Below are 20,429 nucleotides of genomic sequence, written 5' to 3'. Positions count from 1 at the left end.
CAACAACTTCAACTGCAGTTAGGGACAGAACCAAGCAAACGTACAGTAACTGTGAACTGGGGCCCACATGGTGGTCAAGGCACATCTGTAGTCATTATCAACCAATCATGACTTCATATTACGTTCGACCCCCAGGAACCCCTACAGTGTATCCCTGCCTTTCTCCACCCCCTTTTTAACCTTTTGCTGACCTAAATGACCTTCCTCCCTCTCTTTCTGAGAGAATGATTGTAACCCCTGACAGCTGAGGGGTTATCTAGGTCCTCAGTCTCCCTGTGGAGGAGTTCGGTGAAAGCAATATGCCACTGAAGGTGCTCATCTGGTGGGAGAAGGCGGTGTGCAGGGGGTGGTTGGCGTTCCCCAGGATTGATCTCGACTTGGACATGGTGCTCTTCTCTAGAACAGTCTCCAACTTCTGGCCAATCACAGAACCAGCACCATGGATGAGTCTGTCTATGCTCTTGGTGTCCCTTTTCCTAGCACCACCACCCATACACACAATGGCAGTCCATCGTGTCCATACACACTGGACACGATGGACTGGTATAATAACCGAAGTAACCCAGAGCAGATGTTGAAGGAGGCCAGTCTCCTAAGGAAGCATATCCTCCTCATCCTTCGTGATACATGCCACAATCACACAACTGTTAATGATGAGATGCTGTTGACGCTAAATATAAATACTTAATTTAAAAGAGGCACATGTGCCACACATTTTATCAATGACAGAAACTTTCAATGTATGGAAACATAAATGACCTGACAGCGCAGTACCATCTCTCAGCAACTGCATGAAGATTTCCAAATCATATAGAAGTGTACAAGTGTAGAAAACACTGCCATCCACTGGCACAGCATCCAAATAGCTTTATTTCTATTCTATTTCATATAAAACCTCAGTGTGTGATTAGGGCTATCAAAGAGAAATACTGCAATATAGAGGAATCTTATAGCCTGATTGACTTACATAACAGGCAGCCAAACCTTGCATTAGATGAAAACAGGCAGAGTCGGGCCTGCATGACTAAGGGTTGATGTTACATAAGAACATAACACTAAGCACACAGAAGACTGCTCAGATAACTGTTACTATCACCGGAGCTGCACTCAGTGTTTGACATAAAATAAGATTGCTTATCTATTTTGTAATTTTAGTTTCTTTGATACCAAATGCTATTTATGCTCTCTTTAAATACTGCAACACTCTAAACTGAGTACAATTTGACACCTGAAAATATCATTTTATATTTTATGTTAAGGAATCCTTACCATCGTCTCAATTTATGAATACAAACCCTATAGCCCAAGAAAACACCTAATCTGTGTCGTACTTCAAAGCAGTGCACTCACAAGGCTGTTTTTTTCTTTACAAAATAAATGTAATACAATTGTTTTCTATAGAGGGCGCCATTGTATACAATTAAGGGCATTATTGATATTAATCTAGATCCAAAGGTACAAAGATGCATGGATTTATTAGCACTACTAACAGTAGATTTCCTACAATAATCACTTTAAATGGTATTACTTAAAATATTTCTGTGTTCATAATGTTGCAAATGTTTTAAAAACGGCTGTGGTGTTTTTTTAAGTGCTTTCTTTGGATTTAAATTATATTTAACTGAAACTGTTGTTTTATACCATGGGATTTTGATATCACAGTACTGTATCAATAACCACAGAATTTAAAAAGTAAATACTGAAATTATGCTGATAAACCACATATAGAATTACGTGAAATAATGTGAATTATATGAAATGGGTTATGGGTTAATAACGCCATAAAATAGTTTTGATAGTAACTCTAGTGGTTGCAATTTGGGGATTACCATATGCAGTTCCTTTACTGACCACACGATGGCGGTGAATTGGGGTGTAAGCGACTAGGAGGTAGTTCTGAATGAACCCTTGGTTTTAAGTGCTTTCTTTGGATTTAAATTATATTTAACTGAAACTGTTGTTTTATATTGAGAGTTCATGATTTATTTCATTCTGTCTGTTCAATAAATATTGTGTTTTGCTGAAATGTAGAATAAACAAACCCGCTGTCCGAGTATCTGAGGACTGGAGAATTCTGGTCTGTTCTGTCAGCAGAATAAAAATAAAAACAACTACGATAGATCTGTCTTGTGTTGTGTATAAATCTTTTACACTACTTTCGTTGTTTATCTTAGCATCTGCCTTCAGAGTAATAATGATAATGTTTAGCACTAAACTCATTCAGTTCAGCAGTTTATCCAGGCAGTGAGGTTTTTATGAGCTTTGGGGAAACCACCTATTATTAACTGATGGTCCCCCGGGCCCCAGCAGGCTGTGACCCACTTCTTCTGTGCTTTCATTTTATCAGATCAAGGGCTTTGTCTATAATCATTCATTACCAGCACCCTGCCCCCAACATCCTTACCTCATTAAGTTAAAAACAAGTAATACATCTACAGTATGTAAGGCCTTTCAGTCTCGTTCTTTTTTCTTGAACCTTAAACTCAACTAGCACCTCATCTCAACTCTCCAGTCTTTAATTTATGCCTAAACCTTAAATAAGTCTATTGAAGGTATTATTAAGTTAGATATTCTAAATTGAACTTTTTCTCTGACAAAAATGTGATGCACATTTGAGGAAGCACCATATATAATTAAAACTTCTGAATTAAGATTGCAAGAAGATGTTATCACCTTCATGTTTAGAAAAATGAAAGCAATTTGAAGATTTTTTTAATCCACATCTACCACATAGCTTTTTTAATAACTCAGCTAACTTAACTAATAACCTTTGAAATGAGGTGCACACGCTAAAGGCAGTGACATGTTGCGTCACTTGTAAATCATGGATGCAAAATAGCCACACTTCTTATAAATACTATATATATGAAGTACGCACAGCTACCAAAAACAAAGACAACAGAAAGAAACCCAGATAAAGCGCAGAAAGTTGATGTTTTGTTGTTATCAGCCTGTTCAACGTAATTGTTCTGCTTTTCTTTCTTCCTTACAGGAGTAACTAGTTTCATTGTAATCAAACTAGTTGAAGTTTAGGGTACACGTGTTTAATATGACACATTATCTGTAGGTAACGATCTGACTGATGGAGCTTGGTCACCTGTATTGCATCCTTTTAAGGTAAATATGTAAAATAGTAACATTATACACGACTAAAGGTGTCTTTTAAAGTTTCTCCATAATATAATAATATTGAATCACATTTTTGTAACATTGCATCACATTTTTGCTCAAACTAATGCTAAACTGAAAACAAGCTGTGTTCTGTAGTAGCATCAGTTCATCATTTGAGATATGAAAAATTAACTGTGTAGCAGAGTGAATAGGAATTAGGTCAACATTATTATGAATATAATGATAGTGGTAGTAATAGCACAAGTACGTACATTTAAAAAATGGATGAAAAAAAATAAAGTTTATGGAAAGGTCTTTCCACCTCTACTGATGTCTATTTCATTATTTTAAATTACTCTTATGGTTAATTATTCTCATTCCTGCTTACTGGATACCACAGATGTGTGCGCAAGTCACCAAAATATGGCGCTATGATTTTTAGCCAATGGGCTGCCTGTGTGCGACACAACGCAGCTGACGTCACTGCTCTGGCGGGAACGCGCTTTCAAGACGAGGAAGAGATTTGGAAGGTGTCGGGATCGCGCTCATCAGTTCGCCTGGGAAATGCCACCGGTGTAACAGGCCAGTCATTATGGGGGAGTCGGAGCTCCTGGACGGGATGGATCGTGATGGAGCGACCGCTGCACGGATCTCATCCAGGCGGGATAAAAAGTACTTTGTGTGACCGATAATTGGCAGACAGGAGGCGGCGTTTGCTGGGATTCAGGAAGAGCTGGAGACGCGGCTGGGAGGTGAACCCGGAGAGGAGGACGGGAGGAGAACAGTTTATTCTCAGATTGTAAGAATGATGGATGAACTGTCCATTACCAGCCGGTCCGTTCAGCCCATCCCTGTCCAAACAGGGTGGCTTCACCCGGAGTGAAATCAGTCGGCTCGAATCTTTTGGCTTCCCCTCCGCCAGGCAGCGATGTCCGCGTTCTGCCTCGACCTGCAGGCGGCTGCCGCGCCTTCAGCACCGCTGGAGCTGGACAGCGACTGCATGGAGCCCCGGACCGGCCCTGCCGCCCGGGAAACCGGCGGCGTCCGCGGTCCCCCGCTGCAGCAAGCCGGCTCCGGAGGCCTCGGCGTGGCTTTGGAGGAGGAATTGGCCATGCTTACCGGGGAGCGGGGAGAAGAGGACGAGCCGCCGGACCACGAGGCACCTGCGGCGGGTCAGAACTCGGACTTCCTGTCGCTCTTCCGTCAGAAGGAGAAAGACTTGGTTTTAGCTGCTAAACTCGGGAAGGCTCTGCTGGAAAGAAACCAAGATCTGACGAAGCAATATGAGAAAATGCACAAAGACCTCAACGATCAATTAGAGGTGGCATTAACAAATTGTTATAATATATTTACTGAAGTTATAATGCCCCATATATCTGTTTGATTTGTTCCCAAAATGCTTTAATTAATTTTATGTCTGTGTGATGTAAACAAACTCATGAGGATCACAGCAGACACTACCTGTGGAGCTCCTTCTCTTCTCTTCTCTTCTCTTCTCTTCTCTTCTCTTCTCTTCTCTTCTCTTCTCTTCTCGTCTCTTCTCTTCTCTTCTCTTCTCTTCTAATATTCTATAACACAGGATGTATCGTAGGTGATTTGAATCTTCCTCTTCTGGGGAAGTCTGTTGTTGCAGACACAAACAGCTGGGGTTAAAGTGTAACACAGTTATTTTATGCATAATGTAAAATAACTGTCCAGTTTAGCTTTTATTCATATTAATATCCTGCACATGGTCCTAAGAAACAAACACAAGAGACTAATCCTGAGGCTGTCCAGGCCTACTGTGTGTCCTGGACAGCTGGTCGTCCCTTTGATCCATATTCATCCATGTTACAGAGAGATAAGCTGCCCCTTAATATCCCACTCCTGTATCCAAATCTAACAGGGTCTAGTGGAATTATGGGATGTTGTTTTTGCTAACTTTAATCCCTCTTTTTTTGACCATTTTGTACAGAAAACACCAACACTGGCTGCACATATGCCAGCTGTTTCAGACTAGGATCAAACAAACAACAACCTCCGTTCAGACTCTGGCAACTGTGAGCTTTATGATAGAAAAAACATAAGCTTCTAAAATCAAATCCAAAATTGCACCATAATCTTGTTAGATTTGCCATATTGACACACACTTTGGCCTTTTTCTTTCTTTTTATTTTTTTTCTCTGAACATTACCTTGTTGTCATGTTAATGCTACATACCAGGACACACTGATACCATCAGCTGCACCACAACATAATTATAGTACTGACCTATTCATAAAAGGCAGTAAAATTGAGATTTATTGAAGAACTCTAACCACCATCCTGACCCTTTTCACTTTCCATATAGTGAAATATTTTGATTTCCCAGTGATTTCATCTTGTCCTGTAAATTATGTCGAAGCAAATGAACGTCCAACCCTGTCTCTCCCCTCTCATGCAGCGCTTGGAGCAAGAGAAGCATGAATTGCGTCGGCGTCTGGAAAGTCGAGAGGGTGAGTGGGAGGGTCGAGTGGCCGAGCTGGAGACAGATGTCCAGCAGCTGCAAGGTGAGCTGGAGCGCCACCAGGTCCAACTCAGAGAGGCTGACAGAGACAAGAACAAGGCCATCAGCGAGCTCTCTGAACACAACCATAGACTGCTGGAGCAACTCAGTAGGGTGAGGAGCAATGGCTGTGTGTGTGTGTGTGTGTGTGTGTCTTTCTCATATTCTCAATTCATAACATAACATAACAAAGAGAGGGCTTGTCTCCCTCTGTCTTAACCTGAATTATGTAAATTAATCCCATAATTCAAGTAATTCTGGGTCTTTTTTTTGATAGGCAGACCTGAAACTGTCCTATATGAGACCCTCATAGAGGGATTGACTGATGGTCACAGAGACCGATATATACATACAGAAGACTGACTTTACACGCAGATTGACGAAGCTGACAGCACTCGGGTGTGTAGCTAAACCCAGATTAAGCTGCTCAGAATAACAACACAACATCCTGAATCTGCACTGACTTCACCAAAACAAGAATGCTTCACTCACACAGAGAGGTCATTGAAGGCCTCAATAGCTTTGCACTGAATTTTGATGTGAAGCTAGTCAGATGAAATAAAGAGAGGTGTTGACATGTCTTTATAGTTTGTGTTGTTTTGGGATTGGTCTGGAGTGTACTGTACCTTTAGCATTCCTTTTGTGATAACTTTGTAGTTACAGTATTTTCCACACTAAGGCGCACCTAGAAGCCTTTGATTGTCTCAGTGCGCCTTGTAATCCAGTGCGCTTATATATGAAAAAAGTTTTAAAATAGGCCATTCATTAAAGGTGCGCCTCATAGTGCAGAAAATACTGTAAATATTATGTTTCCCAAATATGTTTCCCATATTATATTTCCCAGTATCACCCCAACACCCCGTAGAAGTGACATGTTAGAGCAATAAGTCTACTTTACCAGACTGCGTCAGGCTCACAGCTGTGAACAGAGGGACATACTGAACACACGTCTGTAAGACATTATAACAGCATCCTGGTCATAAGCACAGACATGGTTTTGGGATATCCCAGCGCTACTAGAAGCGAGGCTGACAAGCCCGTACAGGTGCATCGATAACTGGGTTAGTCCTGCTCTCTGAGGCGGCGCATGCACACGTCGTTGTTGTTTCCCTCCCTATGGGAGGAGATGTCCTCCAACCAGGTACATGCTGTTCAGGGAGGGGAACTCTCTGTGCTCTTTATTTTTCCCCTTTAGCTCACTTGCTGTTCATCTTGACCAAATTAAGTCAGTCTTCCCCTCATCATCCCCCAACAACATACCAGTAATTACATTTTCTCTTGAAAGTCTGCTTGGGATGGGTCAGTGACCATAGTTAGAATTAGTAGCGGGTGTTTTATATACATAAACTGCATTTCATTTCGATAAAACATGTTGTGGAAAAGAGATTTACTGAAAGTGTTTTTTTTTTTAATTTATTCAATTTATAGAAGAATTTGCGGTTATAGTGAAATGTATCAGACCTAATTATCTGCATCGACCCCTGATGTCGTGATTCAGTGAACTGGGCAGACAGAGGGCAACCCCCTGGGTAATGGAAGAACTGAAAACAGCCACAGTGCTTACTTTCTCTCTCATTTTATTCTTTTTTTTCCTGTGTCTGTCTTGCTTTCTAATGTTTCTCTCTGTGCTCATTACTAAGCACTGGGCTGTGACTAAGTAAGGTTAACTGTTCGCAACCCAGAGCAAATTGAAGGGATGCAAAACTGCACCAAAGAAACTAGTGAATCCACCAGAGGTCAGATATTTTTATCTGGCCCGCCTGTTTCTCATAAAAGGTCATTTTTTTGACCTAATCCGTTATGACATGTTCCTGTGCAACACCTGGACTTGTTATTGTAGTCTTTTGATATGTTTAGTGGAAATCATAGACAGTAGACATCCACTGAGGACCAGTCTCCTAACTGACCGCATCAGCAGCCATTGGCTTTACAATTACCCACAAACAACAGGTGCAGATTAACAAGATGCTGCTGCATAGCAGGGGGAATAATGATCAACCCACCAATAGATAGAACATTATTTTAAAAACAAAGCATAAAGTTAACACACATACAGTACATATGCTGAATTGGTGCTCTAGAGCCTTCCATTGCCTGGAATGGAGTGACCTTGAGCAGCCAGGGCTCTGCATAGGAAGTCATTGGGTAAAATACAGCGCAGCCCGGATTAGGCTGTAATCTCTGCTAATAGCCTTTCCATATGCATGCAGTCAGGAACCAAAGACAGCTCATGTCCCTACTCTACTTAATTAACAACAGCAGGTAGCAGATACAGTATGTCGCTGAAGAGGAAACACAAAGTAGTCTCTGCTGTCACAATGTATTCTAGGGTGACTCAGATATGCTTTTGCTTTCATTACTCCGAGAATGGGATTGTAGGTGTGTTAATAAACTCTGCTGTACTGTCTGGGTGGTGAAAACTCTATATTTCATCCGGAAGTAACTTAACTGAATGAGTCATGTTAATGTTTATTCCAACAGCTGATATGTCATAATTAAGTGACCAAACTTAAAAACATCCTATCACTCAGACTCATCAGGGAGATTGTGATTAAAGACTGTCTGTCTCGAGCATCAGGGAGTTTGTGTCTGTGTCAGGGGTTCCCTCATAAGATGCTTAAAAAAGGGAAATGAGGCTAACTAATAAATTATGTCGAAAATTTGTATTAATATAATACACACACACTATGAAATCAATAAAAAGATGTCCAGTTTAGCAATGACTCAGGTGCAGAGCATTTTACAATGCGCTGTTAAGAAGTTTCGTAGAATTAGAAATGAATTCCCTGCTGAAACTTTTCTGACTGAACATTTGCAATCGCTTCATTATTTTCAAAGAAACAAGAAAAACTAAGTTGTCATTGATCCAGTAGAGCCCGGGAGGTGTTGGCTGGTCTGCATGGGTTGTAAGTGGGAGAATAGCCGATCTCCTCAAGCGTAATCTGATTAGATTTAAGAAGGGGATTTTTTTCCCCCTCTAATTACATTACCTCATATGCTCAGAAAGTATAAGCATCTCTATGTTTATGACCGCAGTCATTTCTCCTTCAGCCTCTTCAATATCTTATATGATCTCTGCAAAAAATATATATAATCACTACATTAATGTCCTTCAAGTGGTATAAAACTCTTTCATTCAACATTCCAGAATGTATGAGATGTGGTTGCTGTTGAGCTCGGTGCCTGGGCATTCGTCCAGCCGTCAGTTTGAATCATACCCAGTCACTGGAGCAGATAGTGCCTCCTGTCAGCCCAATGGGGGGGGGGGGGGGGGCTGTTGCTCTCAGGATCCATTCTCTTAAGTGACACAGTCTAAGAGCTACTGTACTTATGGAGCCATGTCAAGGTGAGGTTTTCTATTTTCTAGTCTAGTCTAGAAGAAGCAGTAGATTAAGAAAATTCCAGAAAAGATTGAAACAAGTCACTGCTCCACCGGTCCCCACTTCTTACTTGTTGCTATGACAACCAGGGACATGCAAATCGAAATTCCATGTGTTGTTACCAGGGGAATGTGAAAAATGTGGGGAAAAAAGGAAACTGATAGTTTGATGCTGTGCCCCCACAGACCTCCTGACGTCCACGCTGTCCTGTGTGTGAGGTCAACAGCTTCTGGGTCCGAACAACAGATGCGTACTTTTAAAGTCTAGACTCCCGTCTGACAAGAACCAGACTCCAGAAACCATAAACGTGTGAATCTTTCCTGAGCCCCACTTCTCTGCCCTGGATTCTGATTTCACCGTTTGCCTTGCTGATAATTCTAGATCAGAGAGTGGAGGAATTTACTCCCAGATTAAGCATCTTTCAGTCAGGAATGTAGCTGTTTTTAGGGATGATCTTAATCTGTCAGCACACTGGGTCAGTGGGTTGGATGTCACGTTCACCAGGACACATGTGACCACAAATCTGTTTCCCATAAAGAGGAGATTATGCAGCTGTAGAATAAACACTCACATCTGGCCGTCAGAACGAACATCCAATGGCTCAGAGATATTGCTCATAGTAATAAAGCAAGTTGACTAAAAAAAACATTTGTAAAAAATTCTAGGAATTTCTTACCGTTTTAATGTTTTGTTGCATTTTTTTTTTTGTGTGAAACCTTTAAAATTTCCATTGCATTCCACACAGTTAATTCCATTTCAGACATTTTAATACTGAACTCATATAGACATGCATGTCACGCTTCCTATAAATTCCTCTTTGGTTTGGCAAAAAGCTGACCTGAGGTCAAATTACCAAAGGTAAATTCTGGTTATTAACATCCTAATATACATTTTATAAGATATAAGAAACATTTAATGTAAAAACAGTGTACATAAGTTTGCTGACGCTCCTTAATTTTGATTTACTACAATTATGTTGTTGAAATCAAAAAGAAGCCATAAAATAATCCCAGAGCTTCCAGCATGATGCTTCATTATTTTCATGATTCATCATTATTTTAAGGAGCCCTACAACCATCTAGGAGCTGAATCAGACAGAAGGCAGCTGGACGCACCATCACCTACACGGCCCACTGGTGAGGCGCCTGACTTCTGAGCGTCTTGAGAAGCTGCGTGTAGCGCCCCCTAGAGGCTAGAAAGATGAAGTTCACCTGGCAGATTGGCCAATAATGTGGCCCAGTCTGAACAGAGCAAGATCCTATTTGGACACTTTCTTAAAAACAGTGTGGACAGTCAGCCATAAAAATGTAATATGAAAGGAAATCAGATTGGAATCCGATTTGCCTGCAGTCTGAATGCAGCCTAAGTGTTGTCTCCTCAGTAGAGCTGTAGACGTGAGAGCTTTTTGAAGGCTTTTATGTTTCCATGGCGGTGATGATACATCTAAACTAATGAATCCCAGCCCTGCTTGGTGAAACCTGATCCGACCTGTCTAATAAGCCGAGGGTTTGAAAAAAAGGGTCATTTGGGTAAAATTAAGCTTTCGTTGAGAACAGCTATTAAAGTCGTCTGATCGGGAGGAGAAGTAACACCATGTACCGCTCAACTCTCAGTGAATGTCAGCCTGTTCATGCATGGATTGAGTGTGTGTGTGTGTGTGTGTGTGTGTGTGTGTGTGTGTGTGTGTGTGTGTGTGTGTGTGTGCTATTAGACAGTGCATCACCTCGGTGTATTAGTAAAGGAACACAGACTATGTCCATTCATTCATTCATTCATTCATTTTCTGTCCGCTTCAGTGTTCCTTAAACCGTTAATGTAATGCTGTAACACCATAAATAATAATTAAAGGAAGAAACAACACCTTTCTTTAGGTTTTTAATGATCACCATCGCAAATGTGGAAAAAAAAGAAGTTGTAAAAACTAATAATGTCTGATAAATTGCTTTGTGTGATGTCATGTGAGCCCATGTAAATACTGGTACCCAGACATTGTACCCCAGTCCTTGTGTCTTTGGGGTTCAGACACATTTTAATCAAATGTGGACTTTTTCTTTCTGCGCTGTGTGTTTGTCCGTTTGCTTACATGCAGGCTGCACAAGTGGAGAGGCAGCTGTCCACTCAGGTCCATTCATTACAGGATGACTTCAGGGAGAAAAGTATGTCTACAAGCCAGCACATGACACGATTAGAGGCTCTACATGCGGAGGTGAGCCCCTCTCAGAACCCTTTCTCCATTCTACAAAACTTCTGTTTGTGTGGCCTGATGGGGACATTTTAGACCACATAGAGCTCAAATACTCCTCAAAATGTAAGATGAAAATACAGCTTGGTTTTCCTGACTCGAAGAGGGTGATAAAGATATGACTAGCACTAAAGTTCCGGGAGCACATTTTTTAAACGGGTATTTCTAAGGATATGTTCAGGGTAGTTTATGGGATACCTCTCAAATGTTTTCTCTCTTGCTCTAACCTCCATCTCTCCCTTCACTCGTTCCTCCTTCCCTTCTGGTTGGAGCAGCAAGGGCTAGAAGTGAGTGGATGCCAAAAGCTGCCCGCCGACGGGACTGCATGCTCCTTGTTACGCCTTTACAGCCACAGAAACAAGGATTGCATTATTTTTCTCTTAAGTTTACAATTACGTCTCCTCCACACCGATTAAATGAGTTAATAATCGTTATATTATCTGATGGACTATTCAATCCTCACACTGAATGAAAAACTCTCACGGCACACTACTATTTAACCATAATACTTTTTAAATTCCTGTTAGAAATTGATTTGTGGCAATCCCTGTTTCCTGTCATGGATAACTTAGCTTGGCTGCTGAAGCATGAGATGTGTTGTGATGTCGGTTGTGTTATGCGATGGTGTCAGCCAGATGTATAAAAGAGCAAATGTCTCAGTATAAAAACAGATTTCCCAGTTGCTTCTCATCAGAGCTCAACAGAAAACAGCCCAGACTGCAGACTTGGCACTGTATTTTGGGAGAAAGAGGCAACCTCTCTATTTTTAGCTGAGATACTGCAATGTGTGGGTGCTCCCACTTTTTAAGTACGTATGGGATTTGCTGATGACTAATGTTTTCTGACTAACAACCCATAATACTCTGCACTGTAGATGCTCCTATGGTTGTGAAAACAGATTCACTCTGAAGTAGGTTAGCAGATATAGGTCACAGTAAGGGGGAATAAATATGACCAGATGTTTGTTCAATGGGGAAAGCTGTGAGGGAGGATGGCTTGATGATGCTGACCTCCACTGAGGTCATTTATGATCTCATGTAAAGGAGGAGCTGATAGCACGCTTTGTGTACAAGCGAAACATATCACCATGACATTTCTGGAGACGAGGGCGGTAACTAATGTCAACACCTGTGCTAGGCAACACACTCTGTTTAGACCAGTGGGAGTACCTTTAATCTGGTGTGTGAGCTCAGTTTGACACAGATTAAGGAGCACAGCTAAACTCGACCCATAATCAGGACCCGTATCTGCCCGTGTATGCACTGTCGACTTCTGTTTCACTGCTGCTGTTGGACATGTTAGATTAAGATGCTGTCAGAGAGGAAGATGGCGCTGGAGCGTCAGGTACACAGCATGGTGGAGGAGAACGAGTTGCTGCAGAGGACGGTGGATGACCTCAGAGAGAGGACCCTGGTGCTGGAGAGGCAGTGTCACGACAGGGACCTACAGGTATGGACACATAGATGGACTTTTAGAGATCGGATGGTTGAAGAATAGCTTCAACCCCCCCCCTACATGATAGAAGTAAATGTCCTTCTACAAAGGATCGTGTGTGCTTCATGCATTCCAGTTACAGCAGAGCCAGCTGGAGCTCCAGGAGGTTCAGTCCTCCCACCGGCAGCTGAGCGCCCGTCTGGAGGAGCTGACGGACGACCGGAGCTTCCAAAGTCTCAACACGCACCCGTCCAACCTTTTGTGTGAGATAGAGCAGAGCATGGAGCAGGAGGAGCAGGAGCAGGAGCGAGAGCAGGTCGCTACTAGGATGGAATCAGACTGAAGATCACCGCCAAACCTCCTGCTGAGCCTTTCTAAACGCTCTTTTTGCTCGTCCGTGCAGCTGCGTCTCCAGCTGTGGGAGGCCTACTGTGAAGTTCGTACGCTCTGCTCTCATTTACGGGGGAATGATGTCACGGACTCGGCGCTATCCACCGATTCTTCCATGGATGAGTCCTCAGAGACGTCTTCAGCCAAGGATGTGCCTACTGGGAGCCTACACACCAGCCTGCTGGAGTTGCGGAGGCTAACGCAGAACCTGCTGGATGGCAACGAGTCCACGGTAACAAACTACTCACTGACGCGGACTCAGTCAAAGCGGGAGTGCTTTTAAAAAATGAGGTAATACCTCATTATTTTAAAACGTTTCACCTCATTATGTCATCTGGTATTATAAGAGCAAAGAAAGGTACCAAACGCTGAAATGAGCCCCCATTCATTTATTCCAGTTCAGAATAAATATTGTTTTTTGGTCGAAGACAATGTATTAGGAGAAATAAATTATTTATATTAATTTTTTTCATGAATAATTAGAAATCAATGATGGATTAATAACCAACAAACCTGAACAGAAACACAAATTGAAGTATTTTCCGCACTATAAGGCGCCCCTAAAAGCTTTTAATGTTCTCAAAAAATCGCCCATTCATTGAAGGTGTGCCTTATAGTCCGGAAAATACTGAATGTGGTTAGTTTATCCTTTTTTGGTATAGAGCTTCAAAAAACCCTGATCTTACTTATAAACACAATCAGTATTTTTTTAACATTCATTCGCTGATATGTATTGCTAATTAAATATTCGGTATTTAATTCATTTTTAATTGATGAATACAGCATCACACAGTCCTTGTTGTCTTCTGAGGCAATGTGAGGAACCCGTAAGCATTGATGTGTCTGTGTGTGTGTGTGTGTGTGTGTGTGTGTGTGTGTGTGTGTGTGTGTGTGTGTGTGTGTGTGTGTGTGTGTGTGTGTGTGTGTGTGTGTGTGTGTGTGTGTGTGTCTTGCGTGCTTAAAGGGCTCGCGGCGCAGTGATGAGGAGGCTCTGGAGGAGCAGGTGAGGAAGCTGGGAAAGGAGCTGAGGGAGGTCAGAGAACTGTATGAAAGTGAGCAGGACAAAACACGCAGCGATGTAGAGGAGGTGTTACAGCTGCATAACCAGGTACTGTTTTTCATACACACACACACACACACACACACACACACACACACACACACACACACACACACACACACACACACACACACACACACATCTGTACTTTTTTTTAATCAACTGGATGGACTTAACAACAGTTGAAATCTGAGATCCACTGCAACACCAAATCCGAATCCAGCTCCTCACACCTGTGGCCCCCTCTCCTGTGTCCTCTAGATGGCGCTGCTCTCTGTGGAGATGTGCTCGATGCGGGAGGACAACGAGAGGATGAAGATGATGGCTGAAATCCGGGAACCCAGCGAACAGCTCCAGAGTGCGATCAGAGACAGAGATGAAGCCATATCCAAGTAAGATCAGGTCATACATCTGGTCATGCATGTAAACACACAGATTAGCATCAGTGTGATATCAAGGTCAAGTCCGCAGCACACAGATTTTTAGATAATGTCACATAGATTTTGTTCTGACCCTCAAAGTTGGATAAAGCAGAAAACACAGTTTATCAGACAAGATGGGCTCCAAATGAAATGACCATCCAACTCAATCATCAAAATAAAATCAGACATTTCATGATGAAAACTTTTACTGTATTTGCTCTAAATACTCTACTTTGTGCACACATTTCTCATTGAGCAGAATAAAACTGTTTCGATTAATCGACTGGTGGACTTTTTATGACCTGGGTCAGGTGACTTCTTGTCAAGCTTAATTTAATTTCTGCAATGATGCTGTGTTCCTCTTTATGAGAAATGACTTTCTTGCATGTATGACCAAAATGACGGTTGGAACTATGAGACTAATGTGTGTGTGTGTGTGTGTGTGTGTGTGTGTGTGTGTGTGTGTGTGTGTGTGTGTGTGTGTGTGTGTGTGTGTGTGTGTGTGTGTGTGTGTGTGTGTGCGTGTGTGTGGCAGGAAGAAGGCGGTGGAGATGGAGCTGGCTAAATGTAAAATAGACATCATGTCTCTGAACAGCCAGCTCCTGGATGCCATCCAGCAGAAGCTCAATCTGTCTCAGCAGCTGGAGGCTTGGCAGGTGGGTCAAAGGTCAAAAGCAACAGAGAAAACTATTTAACATGTGGTTCAAGCTGTGGTAAGCTGCAGTGTAAATGTAGTACAACATAACATTTTTATTTGACGGTAATTCGATGTATGTAAGGAGTGAAGGACACCATGTTCATCTGTCACGTCCCTGTGACCTGGGGCGGCAGCAGCTCAGTCCACTGAGTGTTGGGCTGGGAACCAGGGGGTATCCTATTAAAAGCCCATGTGGACAGAGGGTAAACTGGCAGTGGGAGGTGCCCCCGCCCTACCTCCTATTATCTACATGCCTACAGGCCCCTTGTGTGTGCGTGCAAATATACTGTACAGTATATCAGGATATATGCATGTGATTAGTAGAGTAGGAAAAAGTAATTTTCCTACAGGGATTAATAAATTATTATTATTATTATTATTATTATTATTATTATTATTATTATTATTATTATTATTATTATTATTATTATTATTGTTATTATTATTATTATTATTATTATTATTATTGTTATTATTATTATTATTATTATTATTATTGTTATTGTTATAATTATTGTTATTATTATTATATTTATGGCTCATGTATAATAATATTATGTATTAATTATTTTTATTGATAATTATTATCAATAATTATTATTATTATTGATGATGATGATAATAATAATAAAATATAAATAATAATAATAAGAGTAGTAGTAGTATTTTATTATTATTATTATTTGTATTATTGTTGTTGTTATTGTTATCTGTGTCTATTTTAATCTAAACAATTAAAATTAACTTCTAAGTGTGTTTGTCAGGTGTCTCTCTATGATGAATGTCACCATGGAAACGTGTGTGTGTGTGTGTGTGTGTGTGTGTGTGTGTGTGTGTGTGTGTGTGTGTGTGTGTGAGATGCCCTCCCTCACCTGTAACTAGCAGCTCTTTCCTGTCTCTCCCTGCCCACAGTTTGCCTCCTCAGGCCTCTTTACTGTTTGGCTCTTGTGGTTTCTGATCTAGTGGCCTTTCTCAGCTTCCGCACCACCCTTTCTCCCCTGGGTACCCCCCCTTCCTGCCTTAGAGGTGAGCCCGAGCTGCACCATCTCGCCTCTTCACCCTGCTGAACCATTCTATGCGCCGGTTTGACGGTTCCACTTTCTCAGAATGCATTTCCAGTCACATGGAATTGTGTGTGTGTGTGTGTGTGTGGGGGGGGGGGTGGCTGCCTGGTGGTTTGCTGTTTTTGAGAGAAGTAGAAAACCCACCAGGATCTATCAGGGTGGAGTGGGTATTTTTAGGTGTCTGTTAGTCTGATCTCCCTGTAACACCTCCCCATATGTGACTGTCTGTCATTTGCCTCTCTGTCCTCGGCTCTAGGATGATATGCACCGAGTGATCGACCAGCAGCTGATGGACAAGTACCAGGAAGAGTGGCGCTCAGCCCCGTCCTCTCTGTCGAGCTGTCGGTCCTCCAGACGAGCTCACCGCGTCTCGGACCGGGACAAGAGACTGTTCTCTTTTTTCAAAAAGAGTTGAGCTCTACTGGACTGGCCTGAAGCAGAGCAGACGCACAGAGACTGTCGAGGCGACGGGGGATGGAGGGGTGACATCCCAGCGCAGGGGTAACAACACAGCCAAAGATGGGCAGTGGCACACACTGAAGTTTGGGGTGATCATTTTGCACTTTTGTCTCATTCCTGTTCTCATTGCTGATCCGTTTGAAGACTGCTGACAATGAGAGAGAGGAGTATGAGGACAGGACTCCCCCAGGGGCGTTGGCTTCAATCTATCGACATCACAAAACATGAACAGGGTTACAAGGTTTACCTCCTAAGGGGTAGATTTCCTGTAGTGCCTAGCCCACTGCCAATTTTTTAAACAAGGAACACGGTATACAAACATGCCACTTATCAGTCTAAGGAGTCTGGGGAAGGATGGGTGAATAACGGGACATTTCAGAATAGCAGGATAATATGTGAGGATTTAGAGAAGGATGTATGTCCTCTAGGACAGAGAGGAAAGACGCTGCCAGCTCTCATGATTTCAGGTTTACTCGTTTTGTCGAGGAAGATGTTCACAATGCGAGGCACCACTTTGGCGTGAGATATCCACACCAAAGTGGTGCGACCAATGTCTGACAAAGGAAATGATGAATAAAGCTTATTTTCATATCGATAAGTACGGTTTAACACTCCAGACCTAAACTATGAATCAAATTGATAAATTATTTCGCACGTTTCTTGAAGTCCAGGGACTCACGATAGTTAAAGCAGAATGAACATATCTGTAGATGAACCGTGATGAGAGTCACATCCACAGGAAGTCATCTCTGTACTCAGCTCTATGCAGGCCTTTTTTTATCCTAACACATTTTTTAAATTGGTTTTTATTGAGGCCATATTTAGATGTGAGGTCATGACTTTTTATTTCTAATATTAAGTTCTAAAAATACTGGATCCTACATTTCCCATAATGCAACCAATACTGTTATCACCGCCTAGTGTGCACACATTCCACACACCCAGTTTGCAACACAGTTTAGATAATCTTGACGATGTCATCTGGGGTTTGAAAATTTTAATTGAATTGAATTTTTTAAATTTAATTTATATACTTATTATTGTCCTTGAAAGTGAAATTAAAACAGCATAGACAAAGTTTCTCCAGAGCCTCAGAAATAAATCTTTTATTGCTCAAATCTATGGAACTCCCCTGTAAAAAAATTAATTTCTTTTTGTACCCAGAATTTAATCATCATGGTTACATTTAATTCATCGCCAAGACTTAAAAAGAAACTGTAGCATTAGCACAGCAAAAATTGTTAATGCAAGTGAATATATATATTTAAAAAAAAACAGCACTTTTAGGTTGGTTGAGGGAACTCTGTGAGGCGTTCAGGTTCACCTTCGAAAACTGCATAAACGTTTGGGTGATTGGAGTTGGTGGAATCATATTTACATCATATATTTAATACATCAGATGTTTCAACATTGTCCTCATGATATCAATCGTCGTTATAGTTGACCAAATTTTTAAAGTGTTTACATCGGCTTGAGAAGGAGAGAGAACTATGTGGACATCAGTCAATCATTCCACCTGAACAATAATCATCAGTGATTGGTTCGCTACAGGGTTCAGTATCAGAGCCCCAATACAAGAGTTCTGCCTCCATTCTCATTGCTTCAATACTTCATAGCACTTTGATTTCCTCGCCGCCGGGCTTCCATTTAGGTGACATTTGTGTGACTGCGTTTGTAACGCAGCAGATGCTGACCTGGAGTCCCTGAGCATGAAATGAAGCGTTGCGATGCCTCCTGTCTGTCTCTGTATGTCTGTCGTCTGACGCAGCAACGCAAAAACCTATGCAGGTGTTTTTCTCGTCTTCTCAGTTGGTTGTTGGGCGGGCGTCAACCCAAAGAATGATTTTTATAAAATGTTGAATAAATTTTGAAAAGAAAAAGAGGATATATTTGTATAAAAAAAAATGCATAAGTTTTGAATGGAATTTTTTTTTTTAAATTGAATTAATCCTATACTTTTTTTTTATTTCAAGGATATTCTTCATGGTCATCCCCAGACAGAGTAGGACTGGAGAATTATTAATGGTGGCCATAACTCAGTGTGTTCATTTGAACACTGGTGGCTAATTGTAATGTCATTTAAAAAAAAATATTTACAAGTAATTTGTTTTTATATTAATGAAATATGTCGTCCATTTTATAGAGCTTTTATAGAACCTTGTCCAGATTTCATAAAAAAGTCCATAGAGTTATTAAACAGGTCACATGATAGGAATAGTTAGATATGATAGGACAAATCTTAATTTGCTCTATGATATGGAGTTAGATTATTGTCTGTAATCTATGAAACTACCACCATCCTTCAGAAGATACTAATAATGAGCACTGAGGACAGGTCTGCAGCTCTAAACATAAAACATGCAAGAGTTTCAGTGAACACTGTTAAAAGCAGCAACAACTCAGAAGCAGGAAGTATATCAGCTTAGCAAATATTAATACCTTATAAAGATTATTAAGGACAAAATAGCATGAAAGAAGTCAAATGATTTCAAAAACAATAAAACACCTTGGTAAGAAAGAAGGAAATATTTTCTTGATTATTTTTTTTAAATTATCTCTGCTGGTTTCAGTTTTTGTGGTTTATTAATGTTAATAACTGTTATAAACCAGACAGAAGTCTGCATCTGTAAAACAGAAGTTGACAGGTTGATTTGGCTCTGTGGTTCTCCTGGTGAGATAAAGAATTATATAATCAGAGCAGGAATAGAGATTTTCACAACCAAAATATACTTTGCTTTTTATTTTAACTACCAAAAATGGAGAATTTGGGCCAAACATCAGTCACTGCTGCTGAAACCAGACTGATTTGGTTAACCTCACATTCTCTTCACATTACAGACAGGAAATGTTTTTAGACACTAAGACATCTCTCTACTACTTCATTTTCTGGTTGGAAGGGTTTTTAAGATGTGGTCCCTGTGTGTCAGACAGGCAGATAAAGACAGACACACACACAGACACACTCACACACACACACAGTGCCACTCATTGTTTTCTGTTACTTGTCTCCACCTGGTCAGATGTTGTTTTGCCGTCCACTGATTTCCGTGGGCTCATTGTGCTCTTTATGAGTGAGCCCATTCACCCCTGACTTCCAGCACTGTTTCATTTACGGATGCTTCAAACTATTCAAAATATTTATCATGCAATTTTATTCTCATTTTGAGGACCCTTTTGTAGAAATAAATGCTTTACAACCCGCTTGCCTTCTTGTCTTGGCCTTGAAATACCGGACATTTGAATGCTTCCCTTCTGCAAAAGATACGTCTTCTGAAACATGACAACTAGAAGCTCCACAATTAATCAATAGCAGGAAGAAATTCCACAAATTGTGGATTTGTATGAGATGAGTCAGAGCGAACGACACAAACTGAATGAGCAGCAAACCTAATGCTTTTCAATGGAATCTAGATGAATCTAATGAGACGTCATGTATCTTAACTTCGTGATGGCTCATGTCTGAAAGTGTGACAAACATACAAAATAAATAATAAGGACAGGGACAAACATGTTTTCACACCACTGAATTCTACTTTTCCTGTGCGGATAATTCAGGAGTACCCTGATCATACATGTTCCAACCAAACACACCTACAGTTGTCTAAACTATTCAAATATACCTGTATTTTTTTTAATACCACATTTA

At 41.1% G+C, this 20,429-nt stretch overlaps 1 protein-coding gene across 3 annotated transcripts; it reads left to right on the top strand.

The window, feature by feature from the left end:
* The first annotated feature begins 3,676 nt into the window (after window positions 1-3,676).
* LOC137591849 (BICD family-like cargo adapter 1) lies at window positions 3,677-20,378 on the top strand. Of its 3 annotated transcripts, none has more exons than XR_011034838.1 (10): window positions 3,677-4,432; window positions 5,534-5,749; window positions 11,105-11,221; window positions 12,560-12,706; window positions 12,828-13,007; window positions 13,095-13,313; window positions 14,046-14,189; window positions 14,403-14,533; window positions 15,103-15,219; window positions 16,581-16,711. XR_011034838.1 is itself a non-coding variant. In XM_068309843.1 (10 exons), exons 1-10 carry the CDS (start codon window positions 4,040-4,042, stop codon window positions 16,737-16,739), a joined length of 1,827 nt encoding a protein of 608 aa, XP_068165944.1. In that variant the 5' UTR covers window positions 3,677-4,039; the 3' UTR covers window positions 16,740-20,378. The 3 variants fall into 3 exon arrangements, 2 of the variants coding, with proteins under 2 accessions (XP_068165944.1, XP_068165946.1); XM_068309843.1 differs by having other exon boundaries at window positions 15,099-15,219; window positions 16,581-20,378; XM_068309845.1 differs by lacking the exon at window positions 15,103-15,219 and having other exon boundaries at window positions 16,581-16,737.
* The last annotated feature ends 51 nt before the right edge of the window (window positions 20,379-20,429 follow it).

This window comes from Antennarius striatus, chromosome 3 (assembly GCF_040054535.1).
Source record: "Antennarius striatus isolate MH-2024 chromosome 3, ASM4005453v1, whole genome shotgun sequence".
NCBI lineage: Eukaryota > Metazoa > Chordata > Actinopteri > Lophiiformes > Antennariidae > Antennarius > Antennarius striatus.
The sequence above is the reverse complement of the archived record's forward strand: the minus strand, read 5'-3'. Positions and strand labels throughout refer to the sequence as shown.

Bases quoted from the DNA above. Each gene is read 5' to 3' on its own strand.
- LOC137591849 (XM_068309843.1), top strand. From the start codon at position 4,040: ATGTCCGCGTTCTGCCTCGACCTGCAGGCGGCTGCCGCGCCTTCAGCA. The intron at 12,707-12,827 runs GTATGGACACAT...CATGCATTCCAG, and splicing joins GTCACGACAGGGACCTACAG to TTACAGCAGAGCCAGCTGGA. The intron at 15,220-16,580 runs GTGGGTCAAAGG...CCTCGGCTCTAG, and splicing joins AGCAGCTGGAGGCTTGGCAG to GATGATATGCACCGAGTGAT.